Here is a 19120-nt window from a genome sequence, read left to right as displayed (position 1 = left end):
GTTTTCTCTGATTCATGCACGAGAACACCCAGATCCCCCTGCACCGAAGAACTCTGAATTTTCTCTCCATTTAGATAATAAGTTGCCTTTTTTCTGACCAAAATGAACAACCTTGCACTTATCTATGTGAAATTCCACCTGCCAAATGTTTGCCCGCCCACCTGCCTATATCCATTTGTAAAATTATTTTTTCCTCCTTGCAACTTACTTTCCCAACTATTTTAATGTCATCTGCAAATTTAGCTGGAGTACTTTTTATCCCGGAATCCAAGTCTTTATTATATGTTGTAAATAGTTGGGGCCCAAGGACCGAACCCTGCAGCACCTCATGAGTTACATCTTGCAAACTGTTTATATTGTGCCCCACTGCAGAACGACTGTTTGGGGACTTGTGGATTACTCCCACCAAGACTTCTTTCCTTTGTTATTTCTTATTTATACCCAGGTTGATTTCACGTCTTGGATCTCCAGTGCCTATGTCATTTCTTACTACAGCACTGATCCCTTCCTTTACTAGCAAATCTAACTCCTTTTCCCTTTCTGTCTATCCTTCCGATGTATTGAGTACCCTTGGATATTCAGGGTACAAGGAGACCTGGTCTCTTTGTAAGCATGTCTCGGTAATCAGCAACAAATTATCCCCCTTCATCTCTATTTGTCTATTATCTGATTATTTGTGCATTCAAACACAAGGCCTTTCAATTTCTTTGATTATCAAATTTCCCAACTCTTGTCTGATACCTTGGTGCAATATGAAGTTCACATGTTCTGTCCCTTCCTCTTATTTTCTGGTAACAATCCACCTCATCACTAACCTGCGCTCCAACCTTCTCCTTTAACTTTGATTTTTGAGACGGCACGGTGGTGCAGTGGTTAGTACTGCTTCATCACGGTGCCGAGGACCCGGGTTCGGTCTCGGAGAGAATTGGTTACTCTAAATGTTTTTTTAAAAATTGATTTTCCATGCAACTGACAGTACAATGTCCCATGAATTCAAACCCATTTCTACCTTTGAGCCACGCATTTACCTCTTTAATGTAATTGAACCTGTGCCAATTAGCTGGTGGCTCAGGTGGTACTCCAGAAATATTTCCTTTTTTGGTTCTGATTTTCAATTTGGACCCTCGCTGCTCATATTCCCTCAGCAGAACCTCCATCATTGTTCTACCTATGTCGCTGGTACTTACGTGGACCATGATCATTAGATCTTTCCACCCCACCCCAAATTCCTTTGAAGCCCAGATGAGACATCCCAAACACCGGCACCGGGTAGGTAACACAATCTTTAGGGACTAAAGATCCTGGTCACCGAGAACAGTGTCTATGCCCCTAACTATACTAACCCTGATTTTATGACTACATTTCTCTTTGAATGGCTCCCTGTCCAACCGTGCCGAGGTCACATTGCTTATCCTCCCTACAATCCCTGCTCATGTCCACACAGAGAGCAAACATCTCAAACCTGTTGGACAAGTACAAGGGCTTTTGCCTCATTCATAGTCACACTCTCCTGTCCCTGATCATTGGCCGAATTCAAGGCTGTGGGTGTGATTGCCTCCTGAAACACAGCATCCGGGTAACTCTTTCTCCTCTGATGTGTTGCAGTGTCAGGAACTCTGAGCTGGAGTTCTCGAGCAACCAACACTTGCTACTAATGTGGTCACTACGAACCATAATGGGGTCCACCAGTTCTCACAGACACAGCACATTTCCTGGCCCTTCATCTCTTATTTTTTTCGATTAGTTTTTAATTTTCTTTAATTTTCAACTGCTTTTTAGTTTTTGTAATCTGTGAAATATTTCTCCTTTTTTACCTTTAATCTGAAAACAATTTAGAATAGGTCATGCAAGTTACTCATGCCAGTGAACTTACTGATTTCATGTGACATCACTCCTGGATTGTTTTTCAAACTGAGTCCACCGCCTAAGTAGAGGTGCCCTTTGCAGGACCGGCTGCCTCTGCTTCTCCTCCCCTTTTCACCTAGCTACCTATTTCATGAAACTTCAGCTACATTCTGATACAACACTCAGTGCAGACCAAAATTGTAAATATATACAGCATATTAGTTTATATGGTATACATTTTTAGGAAAGACCTGCGAGTGTGGGGTGGGAACTTGAAAAAATGTGTTTCCTAGATGTCACCTTTATCTGTATCAACAGATACTGATTTAGCATTTTTTTTTACATTAAGTTATTAATAGAATTAAAAGATTCCAAAATGAGACTGCTTTAGCATAAAAATAGCCCTCGTTTTTTGATTGAGAACGAGCTGAAACCTGACTTTTCTTTGAGATTTCTTGCTGTCGGTCTTTGTATAAGGAGGGGCATGTTGGCAGAAATGGTCAGAATGCAGATGCAGACAATGCAGCTGATCACCATGCAGTATTTCACAGTTAGCACAACACATGAACTTTCTAATCTGTTTTCAGACCGAGGAAGCAGTCCAGAAGGCTCGAAATTATCTTGAGTTTGTGGAGGATTCTGTTCAAGTTCCCAGGGATTTAGTAGGTAAGTGGTGCGTGTAGCCATTAAAATGGACTTCAGTACAGTATGAAGGGTGACAAAATAGCTAAGAATTAAGTTGAGGCTGCTCGGTATTTTAGATGAATTGGAGTTCAACATGCAAGATCACTCCAGAACAGCAGTTAGGAAAGCAAATAGCAAATTAATTTAACCTGAACTATAGAGTGCATGTCTGAGGTTATAATGCTCTGGTTAGAGATTTTGTCGATCACTGAAAGCAGGACCAATTGTCATGTGACTGTCCCTTTAAGAAACATTTTTGTCTCGTATGACAAGTGATGTCATTTTGTGGGAGGAGCTGGGCTGTGTCTGTGTGAGGTGTTTTAGTTTCAGTTTGACTGCTGTGGACTTGAAGAGAAAGAAATGTTCCCTGTCTTTCTATATTTTCAGTTTAAAAACTGTTCCAGAAGTAAACAGGTTGTGGCTACCTGCTTTGGTAACTTAAAAGATGTAGTTTGCCTTCCAGAAGGAGTTTGAATCTGCTGGTTGAGACTGGATCAGAATTTCATAAGAAGACCAGTCCCATTCCAGTGAGAATGTAGTATGCTGGGCCACGTCCTTGAATGGAAGTTTTTGGTTTATTGGATTTTGTTATTGAATTGGAACAGTTAAGGGGGAAATGGAACAGTTAAGGGGGAATTCAATAAGTGTTATACATAGATAACTGTAGCTGTGTAATGTCTTTATGTTTGAAATTGATTCAAATTCTTGCTGCCTTCATATATAAATAAACGATGGGCAGGATTCTCACGTCGCCGAGTAGTGACGTGAACCACTCCGGCGTTGGGCCGCCCCAAAGGTGCGGAATCCATGAGTTGGCGCATGTGCGGGAGCGCTAGCGTGTGCTGGCGTCATACCAGCGCGTGCGCAGGGGGGTTCATCTCCGAGTTGGCCATCGCTGAGGACCACAGCGGCCGATGCGGAAGAATAGAGTGCCCCCACGGCACATGACCCCCACGGATTGGTGGGCCCCGATTGCAGGCCCGGCCACCGTGGGGGCACCTCCCGGGGCCAGATACCCCCGCGCCCCCCACCGAGGACCCCGGAGGCCGCCAGGTCCCACCGGTAATTTAATTCTCTAATTTACGCCGGCGGAGCCAGCAAAAAAGACGGGCGGCCATCGCGGGCCGGAGAATCGGCCTATATTCTTAGTATAAACCTTGTTTTGATTGAAGTGTCTAGGGAGTCTGTTGAGTCACACCTGAGGTGAGGGCTTTGTGCTCATCCTAGTCAAGTTCAACATAAAAGTTATGGGTCAGTGAACTCCATAATACAATTTAGAGTTTCGAAGCGACACTCGCATGACACAATTCAATCAAGCAAATTACTGCCTATTCGTCTCCTATTAGTCTACTCGCTATTGTAACAAGTGAAAAATTATATATTTGACAGCGCTATCAAATGCACTTGCTCACCGGGTCTTGGTTTGGTTTGCACCAGGACCACAGGGCTCCAGACCTCATTACAGCCTTGGTCCAAACATGGGCAAAAGAATTGAACACCAAGGATGAGGTGAGACTGCCCTTGGCATCAAGGCAGAATTTGACTGAATGTGGCATTAAGGAGCCCTAGAATAGGGCGGCACAGTGGTTAGCACTGCTGCCTCTCAGCGCCAAGGACCCGGATTCAATTCCAGCCTTGGGTGACTATTTGCATGTCCTTCCCATGTGTGTGTGAGTTCATTTTGTTTTTTAAAGAGGTAGTTATAGACAGTTGTTTGAGTGGGAGGGGGGTGGTTTACTTTATGGTTGGGAGTTTGGGTTTTTGGATGTGATCTATACTGTCGGTTGTGTTTCTTTTATAGGATAACTTCTGACATCTGTTTTTATATGGTTATCTTGTTAAAAATGAAAAATCTTCAAAGAAAATATATTTTTTTAAAAGTCTGCGTCGATTTCCGCTGGGTGCCCCAATTACATATGTACAGGTTATGTGGGATTACGGGGATAAAGTGGGGGATTGGGCCTAGGTAGAGTGCTCTTTCAGAGGGTCGGTACAGACCTGAATGGCCTCCTTCTACATTGCAGGGCTTCTATGGAATCATTCAAATCACTGTGATTGAGGGAAACGTTCCACTGGCTGGAGGCATACCTAGCACATCAGAAATTGGTTGTGGTTGTTGGAAGCAAAAATCTCAGCTCCAGAACATTGCTGCAAGAATTCTTGGGGCAGCGTCCTGGACCCAGCCATTTTCAGCTGCTTCTTCGATGGCATTCTCTCGATTTATAACGTCAGAAGTAGGGTAGATGGCTGATAACTGCAGTGTTGAGTTCAATTTGCAATCCCTTGGATACTGAAACGGATTGTACTCCAGAAGGCCTGGACAACATTCAGGCATGGGCTGATACAGTAGTCCCCCGTTATACCGCGCTCCACAATACCACGGTTCGCGATATACGGCGGGGGGGCTTATGGACCCCAACTGTCAGCTTCCCTCTCCGGATCAAAGTGAGCCGGCCGCTGAAATTGACACTGCCGGCTGATTGGAGGGAGAGAGCAGCTGGCAGTGTCAATTTCAGCGGCCGGCTCACTTTGATCCGGAGAGGGAAGCTGCTCTCTCACTGAAACAATCAGCCGGCCGCTGAAATTGACACTGCCGGCTGCTCTCTCCCTCCAATCCAACTGTTAAGTTTTAATGTTTCTGATTGGAGGGAGAGAGCAGCCGGCAGTGTCAACTTCAGCGGCCGGCTGATTGTTTCAGTGAGAGAGCAGCTTCCCTCTCCGGATCAAAGTGAGCCGGCCGCTGAAATTGACACTGCCGGCTGCTCTCTCCCTCCAATCCAACTTTTAAGTTGTTAAAAATGCAGCAGTGCTTGTTTTAATTAGATCCACGATGGGGGTTTTAAATTTATTTAAAAATCTATGCTAGGGCTTCCCATTGTGAGTCTACGGGGGTCTGACCTCTCCCCCCGCCCCCCGTGGACTCACAATGGGAAGCGCTAGCATAGATTTTTAAATAAATTTAAAACCCCCATCGTCGATATCCGCGGCTCGGATGCAACGCGGGTGGCTGTCTTGGACCCCAACACCTGCGTTATAAAGGGGGACTACTGTAGTTTACGAGTAACATTTCTACCATGCAAGTGACAATGGACACCTGCTACAAGAAAGTCTAACCACCTCCCCATGACATTCAATAATATTACCATCGCAAAGTCCCCAACCATCAACTTCCTGGGGGTTGTGGTTGACCAGAAATTTAGCTGGACCAGTCGCATGGATACTGTGGTTTCAAGAGGAAGTCAGAGGCTAGGAATGCTATCCATGTGCCTGAATGAATGCAAAATTCAACACCACTTGACATTTGACACCTTCCAGAACAGAACGGTCCGCTTGATTGGCATTCACCACCCTAAACATTCACTCCCTCCATCAAATAGTGCAACATAGATTCCATGTGTACCATTTATAAGATGCACTGTAACAACTTGTCAAGGCTTCTTGAATAGCACCGTCCAAATCCAGGAGAGCAAGTGTGGTACACCATATCCAAATTCCTTTCCCAGTCAGACACCATCTTGACTTGGAAATATATCACTGTTCCTTCATCACCGCTGGGCCAGAATCTTGGAGCTCCACCCGATATCACAGTGGAAGTACTGTCATGAACTGTAGCAGCTGAAGAAGGCAGTTCACATACCACCATCTCTAGGGCAATTAGGCAATAAAATCTAGCCTTGCTAGCAACACCCATATTCTGTGAAAGTAAATTTAAAAAATATCGTAAGAGCTGTCCTTTATCCTGGCCATCGAGACGACCCTTGAAGAGATTTGTAGAAAAGCATGAAACTGATCCTTTGTATTGGGCAATTCAATTATGAAGAACAGCTCTAGAAACTTGGATTTACAGCTTTGAAAAGAAGGCTATTTGATTTATGATCTTAAGATCCACATATAAGGTAATACATAGTATGGAATAAGTGGATCCAACACTATTTCAAATTGTGGCAGCGGGACGTGACACATAGTATTGAACTAGTAAAAATAAAATTTAAAACTGGGGTCTGCTAGTTATAAATCTGCAATCATCAACATGGACGGTTGGTCTCTGCTGTGGTGGTAGAGATGTCAACTGCTGAATGCCATGATGGGAGGAAAGCAGGATCTGATGGGATAAATCAGTTAAAATGGATCGAGTAGCCTTCCTTATGACAATTTTGCTGCATTGATCAAAGTAGAGCATTATTTTAGAATAGCTGTCATTTATTTCAATATAATGATTCAGCCAGTTTTAATTTTGTGCAAATTGATCTTCTGACTATTTTCTTAAATTACTAGAATTGGTCATGCGAATAATTGCGCTTGATCTTTCCCTATTACACTGTCCTGACTGCATAACGTCAATTTGGTCCATTTGACAACCCCCAAAGTTCGGATACAGACTATGGATTAAAGGTTAGAGGCAATTAGCAGACAGTTTATTTAAAACTCTTCACTTGATTCATGCACGGGGAGCACGAGATCTATGAATATTGCTCCCTATGATGAGTAAAGATCATTGACAAGGCCTCCCTTTGTTGAATTTGCCTTTTGTGTGTGTTGATAATAGTTAATGGTTTATATTTAAAATTTTAATTGAACTAAAATTTCTAATGCTTTCTCATTTTGATTACAGGAAAAGTTATTGGCAAAAATGGGAAGGTTATTCAGGAGATAGTGGATAAATCAGGTGTAGTGAGAGTGCGAATTGAAGGTGATAACGACAGCAGACAACCCAGAGAAGAGGTAATCTATTGAAGTGTTTGTAACATCCTTTCATACAGCACTCTGTCATGCTATTAGAAGCTCCATTCTCATTGTTACTTGATTCTAATTAGAAATCCAGCCACCTCTTTCTGCTCCTTTTTATTGATTTCTGTCTTGTGATAGTAATAGTGTGGTAGGAACAAGAAAATCTAAAAGTTACATTTTCCTTGTGTAATTCCATGATTCTAGTGGGCATAAAATTGTATTAATTTTGACCAAAGCCAGTAGGTTGAAGGAAATTTTGTTGGTACTTCATCTGTTTATGTTTGCAATTGTGAAAACAATCTAACATTTAAATGTAAGCACATTTTAACCAAAGTTTTCCCCTTTAAATATTGAGTTCCTTTTCAAATGAATTGGGCTTATTTTTCAGTTTCTAAAACTACTTGTCGAATTTTTGCAGCATTGGCTGTAGAAATACTGGGTTTAGCCATTCCGAGCCTTTTGTGGGTGTACTTACAAATCTGGAATTAAAAGTCGAATGATTGCCATGAATCCATTGTTGATATGTCATTAAAAAAATCCGCTTCACTAATCCCTTTTTAGGGAAGGGAATCTGCTGTCCATACCTGGTCTGGCCTATTCCAGACTTCACAGCAATGTGATTGATTCTTAACTGCCCTCTGAAATGGCTTAGCAAACAACTCAGTTGTTTCTGACTGCTATGAAGCCTGTAAGGACTGGAACCATACAGACCGCTTGACATTGACTTAGACATAAAACGGCAATAGCAAACCCGACCCTGTTACCCTCCTTACTAAAGTTCGGGGACGAGTGCCAAAATTGAGAGAGCCATCCCACAGCCTAATCAAGTAACAGCCTGATCTAGTCATACTCACGGAATCATACCTTTAGCTAATATCCCAGACACCACCATCCTTGGTATGTCCTCTCCTACCAGCAAGATAGAACCAACAGAAGAGACAGCACAGTGATGTACAGTTGGGAAGACGTTACTCTAGGAGTCCTCAACATCGACTCAGGACCCCATGGCATTGGGTCAAACATGGGCAAGAAAACTGCTGCTGATTACCACATATCTCCCCCTCCCCATTCGCGACGACTCAGATACTGAGGTAGTCCATGTCCAAATACAGCAAGACCTGGACAATGCCCAGGCTTGGACTGACAAGTAGTAATCGTGCCAGACAATGACCATCTCCAACAAAAGGGAATCTATTCATTGCCCAATCAAAGGCATTACCATTGCTGAATCCCTCAATGGTGCCAGGCAATGACCATCTCCAACAAAAGGGAATCTATTCATTGCCCAATCAAAGATTACCATTGCTGAATCCCTGCTATCAACAGTAGACAAGCAGATAAGAAGCTTGGAATCCTGCGGCGAGTAACTCGCCACCTGACTCCCCAAAGTCCATTCACCATCTACATGGCACAAATCACAAGTGTGATGGAATACTCTCCATTTGCCTGGATGAATGCAGCTCCAACAGCACTGAAGAAGCTGAACACCATCCTGGGCAAAGCACCCCACTGGACTGGCACATCCACAAGCATCCAGTTCCCCACCACCGAGGCACACTGGTAGCAGTGTGTATCATCTACAAGATGCACTGCAGGAACTCACTAAGTCGCCTTAGGCAGCACTTCCCAAACCCACAACGGCTACCACCTGGAAGGTCATGGGTAACAGATGTATGGGAACCCCACCACTGAAAGGTCTCCTCCAGGCCACTCACTATCCTGACTTGGAACTACATAGCAGTTCCTTCACTATCATTGGGTCAAAATCGTGAAACTCCCCTTACAGCACTGTGGGTGTACCTACATCACATGGAATGCAGCGCTTCATAAAGGCAGCTCACGACCACCTTTTTGAGGACAATTAGGGCTGGGCAATAATTGCTGGCCGAATCAGCGACACCTTCATCACCTGAATTTTATTTTTTTAATTGACCACAAGAGGTGTAACAGTTTAAGAAGGAGGCCCATCACCACCTTCCCAAGAGCAATTGAAGATGGGCCACAAATGCTGGTCTAGCCAGTAATGCCCACAACCTGTGAAAACATTTTAAAAAGCACATTTAAGGCAATAGCTTCTTTGTCGGGCAGTCTGACAGGCACTAAATTTCATTTTACCTCTCCCATTTTTCATTTGAGAAATTAGTAGGTAGCAGTTGGAAAAATCAATCAGTCATTTATGCTAAGGCTTGCTTGGTACATTCATCTAAATCTGGTATTGAGCAGCCTGAAAAGGGTAAGGGGACCACTGGAGGCTGCTCAGAAAATTTCCCAGGATATTTCTTTTTCTTTGTGCTTCTTGCTGGGGCTTAAACCCAGGCCTGTGTCCCCCAGCATGGGCCCACTCCGTTTTGGCACTGCTTAACAAATATCCACATTGTATTCTTAAGTAAGAAGAACTGAATGATTGCTTTGCTTGTGAGCTCTGTAAAGAACCTTGCTGATGTTAAATGCTATGGTATTCCAAATTCCAGAAAGGAAACTTGGAAAGGTGATCCTAATTGTATTTCTTTTTGCAATTTGGTACAATGCAAGGAGAGATGTGAAGACCAGTGAGGAAGGTTCCATCTTGTAATAATTAAGCAAAATAATTGTTTTTTAAACAGTAAAAGAGACAACAAGAAAGTCAATTTAAAAAAAACAACATACTGAACTACAGTAATGACTACACCTAATATCATTAAATTGGCTCAGTTCAAAACCCCACTATTTTCCTAAACTCGGAGCTATACCTCCCAACAGCCAAGTGATTTTAACACTATAAGCAAAATCCAGCAATAGTTAGCACATTTTGCACTTATCTCTCTTTTGGAAATTGCTTCTGGCTAGAATAGCAACAACTGGCAGTTCAAACAGGATTCTCCAGGCAATGGCTTGTTTGGAGTGACATAGCTTCCTGCTGTGTGTGGCTGTGATCTTGGATCAGCTCTGCTCTGCTCACCTCAGTTTATTGGATGAACCCTGTCACTGATGTACTGTTCTTTCTTTTGATCTTTTCCAATCTGAATTACTAGTCTTGGAGGTCTCTCTTCATGACTTTCCTTGCATGAGATCACCTAAGCGTGGAATTCACCCTCATCTCTTTTTATCGCCTGTGCTTTAATTCCTGAAATTCTATCCCCTATTGTTATCCATTTTGGGTAAATATCTGTTTAGTGTTGCCAGGCTATTCGGCATATCAAAGACCTCAATCAATTTGTCTCCCAAACCGTTGCCCATTTATTAAATGCCTTAATTTCCATTTTCTTGATAGCTCTGTTCCAATAGTCCATTTTAGAATAGAATTCCTTATAGTGCAGAAGGAAGCCATTCAGCCCATTAAGTCTGCACTGACCCTTCAAAAGTGCACCACCTAACCTTTGGACACTTGGAGTAATTTAGCATGGCCAATCCACTTAACCTGCACATCTTTTGACTTCAGTTCTTGCAGGTGGTAGTCTCACTTTTCAGAATTCAATAAATAATCTAGGCAAACACTCCATTGCAGTATTGAAAGAGCATTGTCATGTCTAGAGGTGCCAAAATACAGTTGAGATGTTAAATTAGACCCCACATGCCTTTTTTTGTGGTTGTAAAATATCCCATGGCATTATCCGCAGAAGAGCAGGGGATTCTATGCCCAACCATCATTTATCTCATTGCTGTTTGTGAAAGCCGACTGTGTACAATGTGATTGCTAAATTTGCCCTATACACTGACTACTTTGAATATAATTCATTGTTTGCAAAGTGCTTTAGGATGATTTGAAGATGTGAATGACGCAAAATAAATGCATGTTTTATTTATTTTGGTGGTCATTTGTGAATTTTACTTTATTTCAAATTAATATCTTAGAATCAGCATTTTAAGCTCCTTTTGTGATTTGAATGAAGTCCACCTTGAACGAATGACTGCTTTGTGTAGCAGAAGTTTACACTTTTTATACCACACTTTCAATGGGGGAAATATGACTGAAGGGTCGTCACAGCTGGGTGGTCAGAGATGAGCCCCAAAACGAGGGGTTGACTAAAAGGTGGGTTTTTTAGGAATGCCATAAAAAGAGTGAGGTCTGAAGTCTGAGTTTTTGGAAGGGATTTTTGAAAGAGTTTGGTCTGAAATGCTGAAGACATACCATACAGTTATGTGACAAAGAATGTAAGTTGCATAAGGTGCTCGAATTGTGAGCATGCAAGTTCTCAGGATTGTAGAGTGGAGGTTGCAGAGATGGATATGGTCGAGGCCATAAAGAGAATTAAATACGAGGATAAGACTTCATTTGAGGCATTTTAGAACCGGATCCAGTGGGCACATGACCGTGGTCAGCAGACACAAAAGTGATGGGTAAGTGGAGCTTGCTTGTGCAGCAAAGTTTTGGCTATGCTGGTTTATAAAGGGCGAAGGATGGGAAGCTGATTGGAATTGAAACTGGTTTTGGCACAGAAGAGGATTTCAGGAGCAAATGTTTCGAAGTAGAGGTGGAAGTAAACAGTCATTGTGAAAGTGTCCAGTAGGACAGCAAGGCTATGGACAGTCCTTCAAGTTTGAGATGGTGACTGGTAAAGGGATGGAATAGGTGGTGAGGATAAAAGTTTTTGGCAACTACCAAAACCATTGCTTCCTGATGTTTAACCAATGGAATTTGTGCCTCCTGCAGGAATGGATGTTGGACAAGCACAATAACAACAGTCTGTGGAAGGGTCAAGAGAGTTGGTGGAGAGGTAGAGTGCCCTGTTACATATGGGGCCGCTGACCTCATCTCACCAAGATGCAGGATATAGACGAGGAAGAATCAGCAGGAGGAGAAACCATTACTCTTGATGTTCTGCCTATGAAATGAAAAAATGAAATGAAAATTGCTTATTGTCACGAGTAGGCTTCAAATGAAGTTACTGTGAAAAGCCCCTAGTCGCCACATTCCGGCGCCTGGTCGGGGAGGCTGTTACGGGAATCGAACTGCTGCTGGCTTGCCTTGGTCTGTTTTCAAAGCCAGCGATTTAACCCAGTGAGCTAAACAGCCCATATGATTTAATAGGTAACAGTGGAACCAGTTATGTCGAGTTCCACTGAACTGGACAGTGCAGAAGAGACTTTGGAGGAGGGTTGGTGACCTTCTGAGGGATTGCAGGGTTTGAAGTGGTAAGCTGGCATAGTGCACCACAGTCATTGAGTATATCATTTTTGACTTTGATTAGGACTGCTCAAGTGTTGCATCAGGGACAGAAACCTGAATGGAGAGATTCCGATATAGAGTAGTGGAAAAGAATGAAATTGATTTATGAGGTGATAACACATTCAAGGACTGTGAACAGCAAATGGAACAATAGTTTACAAGCATCGCGGAGCCTTGATCTTTTTTAAGGAGGCTGATTTTGAAAGGGATGGGTGCAGTATCCGAGAAGAGGGAATTGTTTATAATATCAGCTCATATTAGACCAGGAAGAGAAATTGGGTAGTCACATCAAGGGAATGGGATCAATGGAGCAGGAGGTAGATCTCACGGACAAGATGAGGATCACAAAAAATCTTTATTAACTCTAAAAGGGGTAAATTTTACTTTAAAATGTAAATATACTTACTTGGATGTAAAACAGTGGTTTAATTTTAGTTTGGAAGGTTGCAAGAACAATTGTTTCAATATTTGTTTCTAATACTTTCCATAGGGAATGGTCCCTTTCACCTTTGTTGGAACAAAGGAAAGCATTGGAAATGTGCAGGTCCTTTTGGAGTACCATATTTCTTACCTGAAGGTAGGTATGCTCATCTTCTCTGTAATAATCGCTGTAGTGGAGATGGCTTGAAACACTTGAAAAGTGCAAATATAAATAAGTAAATAAGAGATTAGTAACTGAAATAAACACCTTTTTGAGCGGTGCTCCACTTGGAATGATGAAACCAGGAAGATAGTACTAAGTTGTACTCTCAATAGGTTAGATCAGCTGCAGAGAGTGCCATTAATGTTGGAACTTTATCAAGATGGCGTATGTTGTAATTTCTGCAGTCTTGTTGAGTAAAATAGTGTCTCGGTTTAATCACTACAGCACAAGACAAATGAATGGCATCTCGTCGCAAAGGAAACACGCTTCTATGCTGCCTGACACTTTCCTGATCTGTTTTTGAGGATTGTTCTTAAAAATAGTAACGCTAAAAATTCTAAATAGTGCCGTTTGATATAAGTGTGCTAGTGTATCTGACGAGCATTTCTTGGTAATGTTGGTTGCATTTGGACTAAATGTATAGAACATCAGATTTGGAGCTATAGGAACAGTAATTTGGTCAAGTAGAAATAATTCAGAAGCCTACGGTGAGTAAGCTTTCATTATTGAGTTGGAAATGTTATGTTAAAAACATTTTCCCCTCATTGATTTCAAGTCAGAAATTGAAGTTATGTGTGCGCACACGTGCACAGTTTCACATTTTAAAAAAGTTCTGAAATGACTCCGTCAAACCAGCATCAAATGTATCGCGTCTGCCCTGAACCAGTCTGACTACAATGGTTTTATCAAGAGATAAAACCAGCAAGGGTGCACTGGAGATACCATGTTGGCAAGGTAATTTACTTGACAGCAAAAATGAAGCTGATCAATTGCAAGACATGGCTATAATAAAAAGGAACATATCAACCTGTTGTGTTCGATCTGAGAGGAAGATAGACCTGATAGTCCTTTTGATGGGCATTTATGTGGCTAAGAGTATCTGATTACAAGCTTATAGGAATCTGCTTGGGATTTAGTTTAAGAGTCCGGGGGGGGGGGGGGGGGGGGGGGGGGGTGTTGAGTTAGATCAGTGGTTCCATGGCATTTCAAGGAGAATATTAAATGTTTTATATGCACAATTTATAATCTTTCATTTATCTGCTGAATGTAAAAATAAATTTGTCAATTTATATCCTTTGTGTATTTCTAATCTGTGCACCAAAATGTGCACCAAAAACAAGGATGGGATTCTCCGTAGGCCGACGCCGAAATCTGGAAAGGCGATTGGGCGGAGAATCGGTTCCGACACCAAAATCTTGGCAGGTGCCGAGTGGCTGTGGTGACCCCCCCCCACGGACTTGAGCAGTGTCCAGGCATGGACCACCATTACCACGGCCTGCAAGGCAGTCACCTTGCTGCGCACCCACCCTGGCCCCTGGTTCTGCAGAGTGGCACTGGCAGTATGCGTGCACCCGCCACACCCCACCTGGCTGCCACCTGCCAGCGGCCCACCCAGGACAACACCCGCTGTAACCCCTACAGAGGCTGTGGTGCCCCCCTGGCGGGACGGGCGCCAGGGCCAGTGACCCCCATGGTGCCTGCCACGGGGGTGGGTCGGATGGGGGGTGAAAACACATATGCGGCGGAGCTCATTGCCAACTGGGGCCACCATGTTGCCTGGTGGACCTGGTTGGGCAAGGGGCTACGCACCATATTAACATGTCGGCCTTTCACCCCCTGCAGACGGTGGACATTGGAATTCAACCAGCAAGAAAGTGTATTGTGATTCACGCCCATTGTCTCGTAGGTGTGACATAGCCCCATTATTGGAGAATCCCGTCCCTTACCACCAGGAATGTCAGGGTGAACCAAACTTTCAAGCACTCCATATGAATTGAGGGTTTAAAGTTCAAATCATGAACATAAATAACACCATGGGCGCGATTCTCCGCTCCCCACGCCGGGTGGGAGAATCGCGGGAGGGCCCCCCGACTAATTTCACGACCCCCTGGCGCCCCCCGCGATTCTCCCACCTCCCGCTCAGAAGAATCGCCCCTCGACGTTTTTCACGGCGACCGACGATTCTCCGACCCGGATGGGCCGAGCGGCCTGCCGTTCGCGACCGTTTCACGACGGTGGCAACCACACCTGGTCGCTGCCGCCGTGAGATGCCCGTTTTGGGCCTTGTAGGGGGCCTGGTGGGGAATGAGCACCACGACTGCTCGGGAGGGGACAGGCCCGCGATCGGTGCTCACTGATCGTCGGGCCGGCGTCTCAATCGGACGCACTATTTCTCCTCCGCCGCCCCGCAAGATCAAGCCGCTATGTCTTGCGGGGCGGCTGAGGGGAAAGACGGCCACCGTGCATGCGCGGGTTCGAGCTGTCAGCCGTTGTGACGTCAGCCGCGCATGCACGGGTTGGAGCTGGCCAACCTGCGCATGCGCGGCTGACGTCACATAGGCGCCGCCGTCGTGTCACTCTCGGCGCGCCGTCCGGCGGCAGAGAGTTACGGAGCACCGCTCCTAGCCCCGCCGGGAGGGGAGAATAGGGGGCGAGGAGCAGCCTCCGAGGCCGTCGTGAAACTCGGCCGAGTTCACAACTGCCCTCCCGATTTTTCCCGGGAGCTGAGAATTCGGCCCCATATCTCTGCAAAGATGTGTCATTGGCGTTCTCTTATTGTCTAAATTCATATATTTGAATTACCATGTTTATTTTTATTACTTGCAATTAAGATCATAATTTTGATTTGATAAATTTATTGCTTTAATGAATTCTTATATTAAAAAAATGGTGCCTTTTGTGTTGCTTTTAATGCTGCAATGGGCTCTTGTGCTTCCTCCATTTTGCATTTGGTGCATACTATCTTTGTTTGAGACCGTTCTGATCATTAAAAAAAATTAATTCACGGGATATGGTGTTGCTGGTTAGGCCAGCATTTATTGCCATCCCTACGTGCCCTTTAGAAGGTGGTGGTGAGTTGCCTTCTTCAACAGCTGCAGTTGCTGAGGTGTAGGTACACCCACTGTGCTGTTAGAAAGGGAGTTCCAAGATTTTGCCCCAGCGACAATGAAGGAAAAGCGATATATTTTCAAGTCAGGATTGTGTGACTTTGAGAGGAACCCCCAGGTGGTGGGATTTCCAGGTATCTGCTGCTCTTGTCCTTATAGATGGTAGTGGTTATTGGTTTGGTAGGTGCGATCTAAGGAACCATGGCAAGTTACCGGGGTGCATCTTGTAGATGATGCACACGACTTATCACTTTTTGTCAGTGGTGGAGGGTTTGAATGTTTTTGGAATGGGGGTTGTCAAGCGGGCTGCGTTGTCCTGGATGGTGTCGAATGTTGTTGGAGCTGCACTCATCCAAGCTTGTGGAGAGTATTCCATTGCACACCTGACTTGTGCCTTGTAGATGGTGGACAGGCATTGGGGGGGGTGTCAGGAGGTGAGTTACTTGCCGTAGGATTCCTAGCCTTTGACCTGACCTGTGGTAGCCACTGCATTAATATGGCTAGTCCAGTTCTGATTTTGATCAATGGTAATCCCTAAGATGTTGATTGTGAGGGATTCAGCGATGGTAATGCCATCGAATGTCATGGGGTGATGATTAGATCTCTCTTGGAGCAGATGATCATTGCCTAGCACTTGTGTGCCGTGAATGCAACTTGTCAGCCCAAGCCTGGGCATTATCTAGGTCATTTGGACATGGACTCCTTCAATTTCTGAGGAGTCGTGAAGGGTGCTGAACATTGTGCAGTCATCCGCAAATATCCCTATTTCTGACCTTATGATGGAAGGTGGGGGTGGTCATTGATGCAGTAGCTGAAGATGGTTGGGCCTAGGACACTGCTCTGAGGACTCTTGCAGTGATGTTCTGGAGCTGAGCTGATTGACCTCCAACCACCACAACCATCTTCCTTTGCGCTAGGTATGATTCCAACCAATGGAGAGTTTTCTCTGCTGATTCCCATTGACTCCGGTTTAGCTAGGGCTCATTGATGCCATACTCTTGTTGAACGCTGCCTTTATGTTAAGGGCAGTCACTCTCGCCTCACCTCTGGCATTTAGCTCTCTTGTCCATATTTGAACCAAGGCTGTAATGAGGTCAGGAGCTGAGTGATCCTGGAGGAAACCCAAATTGAACATCCGTGAGCACGGTATTGGTGAGTAAGTGCCGCTTGATTGCACTGTTGATGACTCCTTCCATCACTTTGCTGATGATGGAGAGTGGACTGATAGGGCGGTAATTGGCTGGGTTGGATTTACCCTGTTTCTTGTGTACGTGACACACCTGGACAATTTTCCTCATTGCCGGGTAGATGCCAGTGTTGTATCTGTACTGGAGCAGCTTGGCTAGGGGTGCGGCAAGTTTAGGAGCATAAATCTTCAGTACTATTGCTGAAATATTGTCAGGACCCAAAACAGTTGTAGTATCCAGTGCCTTCAGTTATTCCTTGATATCAGGTGCAGTGAATCATATTGGCTGAAGACTGCGATGCCGGGGACTTATGGAGGAGACCAAGATGGATCACCCACTCAGCCCTTTTTTGTAAAAGAAATTTTCGGGGCAATTTAGCATGGCCAATCCACCCCTGCACATCTTTAGGTTGTGGGGGTGAGATCCACGCAGACACGGGGGCTTTCGGCACTTCTGGGTGAAGTTTATTGAGAATGCACTGCCTTTATGTGCTGGGCTCCTCCATCATTGAGGATGGGGAAATTTGTGGCGCCTCCTCTCAGTGAGTTATTTAGTTGTCCACCATCATTCACAGCTGGATGTAGCAGGACTGCAGAGCTTAGATCTGATGCGTTTGTTTTGGAATCACTTAAGCTCTGTCTATTACTTACTGCTTGGCACACAAGTAGTCGTGTGTTTTGCATCATGTTGACACCTCATTTTTCGGTGTGCCTGATGTTGTTCCTGGAATGCTCTCCTGCACTCTTCATTGAACCAGGGTTGATCCCCTGGCTTGGTGTTAATTGGCGAGTGGGGGATATGCCAGACCATGAGGTTGCAGATTGTGGTTGAATACAATTCGGCTGCTGCTGATGGCCCACAGCACCTCATGAATGCCCAGTCTTGAGTTGCTAGATCTGTTTAGCACTGTCACACAACACGATGGAGGGTATCCTCTATTTGAAGACGGGACGTTACCTCCACAAGGACCGTGCGGTGATCATTTCTACCAGTGCTGTCATGGACAGATACATCTGCAGCAGACTGGTTGGTGAGGATGAGGTCAAGTTTGTTTGTCCCTCTTGTTGGTTCCCTCACCACCTGCTGCAGTCCCAGTCTAGCAGCTATGTCCTTTAGGCCAGCTCGGTATGTGGTGGTACTACCGAGTCACTCTTGGTGATGGACATTGAAGTCCCCCACCCAGAGCATATTCTGCGCCCTTGCCATTGTCAGTGCATCCTCCAAGTGGTGTTCAACATGGAGGGGTATGATTCATCAGCTGATGGTGGTAATCAGCAGGAGAATTTCTTGCCCATGGTTAACCTGAGTGAGACTTCACTCATAGGGTCCGGAGGCAATGTTGAGGACTCCCAGGCCAACTCCCTCCCGACTGTATACTACTGTGCTTCCACCCATGCATTTACAATGCATGTGATTACCATGCAGTCACTGGAACCTTAAATATCTATCATAGCATAGATTTATGGGAATTGTGACAGTGGTGTCTGGGATATCGTCTGTCGGGTACGATTCCGGGGGTATGACTGTCAAGCTGTTGCTTGACTAGTCTGTGAGACAGCTCTCTAAACTTTGACACAAGCCCCAGATGTTAGTAAGGAGGACTTTGCAGGGTCGATGCCGGGTCTGTCAGGGTTTTGTTCCTTTAATGTGTTTTCGTAGCGGTTGAATACAACTCATTAGCTTGCTAGGCCATTTAAGCAGGCAGTTAAGAGTCAACCACATTGCTGTAGGTCTGGAGTCATGTGTAGGATGGCAGATTTCCTTTCCTAAAGGAATATTAGTGAACCAGATGGGTTTTTATGACAATTGACAATGGTTTCATGGTCATCATTAGACTTTTAATTCTAGATATTTTATTGAGTTTAAATTCCACCACCTGCCGTGGTGGGATTTGAACCCTGATCCCCAGATCATTATCCTGGGTCTCTGGATCGTGAGTCCCGAGACAATACCACTGCACCGCCGACTTCCCACATTGAAATTGTGACCGCTGTAATGC

General features: G+C 44.6%; 1 protein-coding gene across 2 annotated transcripts in view; it reads left to right on the top strand.

Annotated features, from left to right (window-relative positions):
* fxr1 (fragile X mental retardation, autosomal homolog 1) overlaps window positions 1-19120 on the top strand; it is a 130957-nt gene that overhangs the window by 73544 nt on the left and 38293 nt on the right. For both annotated transcript variants that reach the window (XM_038816877.1, XM_038816876.1), the window contains exons 9-11: window positions 2433-2511; window positions 7142-7251; window positions 12894-12980. In XM_038816877.1, coding sequence (XP_038672805.1) covers window positions 2433-2511; window positions 7142-7251; window positions 12894-12980 — 276 coding nt within the window. The remainder of the gene's footprint in view (window positions 1-2432; window positions 2512-7141; window positions 7252-12893; window positions 12981-19120) is intronic.

This window comes from Scyliorhinus canicula, chromosome 13, assembly GCF_902713615.1.
Source record: "Scyliorhinus canicula chromosome 13, sScyCan1.1, whole genome shotgun sequence".
NCBI classification, from domain to species: Eukaryota; Metazoa; Chordata; class Chondrichthyes; order Carcharhiniformes; family Scyliorhinidae; genus Scyliorhinus; species Scyliorhinus canicula.
Note: the sequence above shows the minus strand (reverse complement) of the source record. Positions and strands in the feature narration are given on the sequence as shown.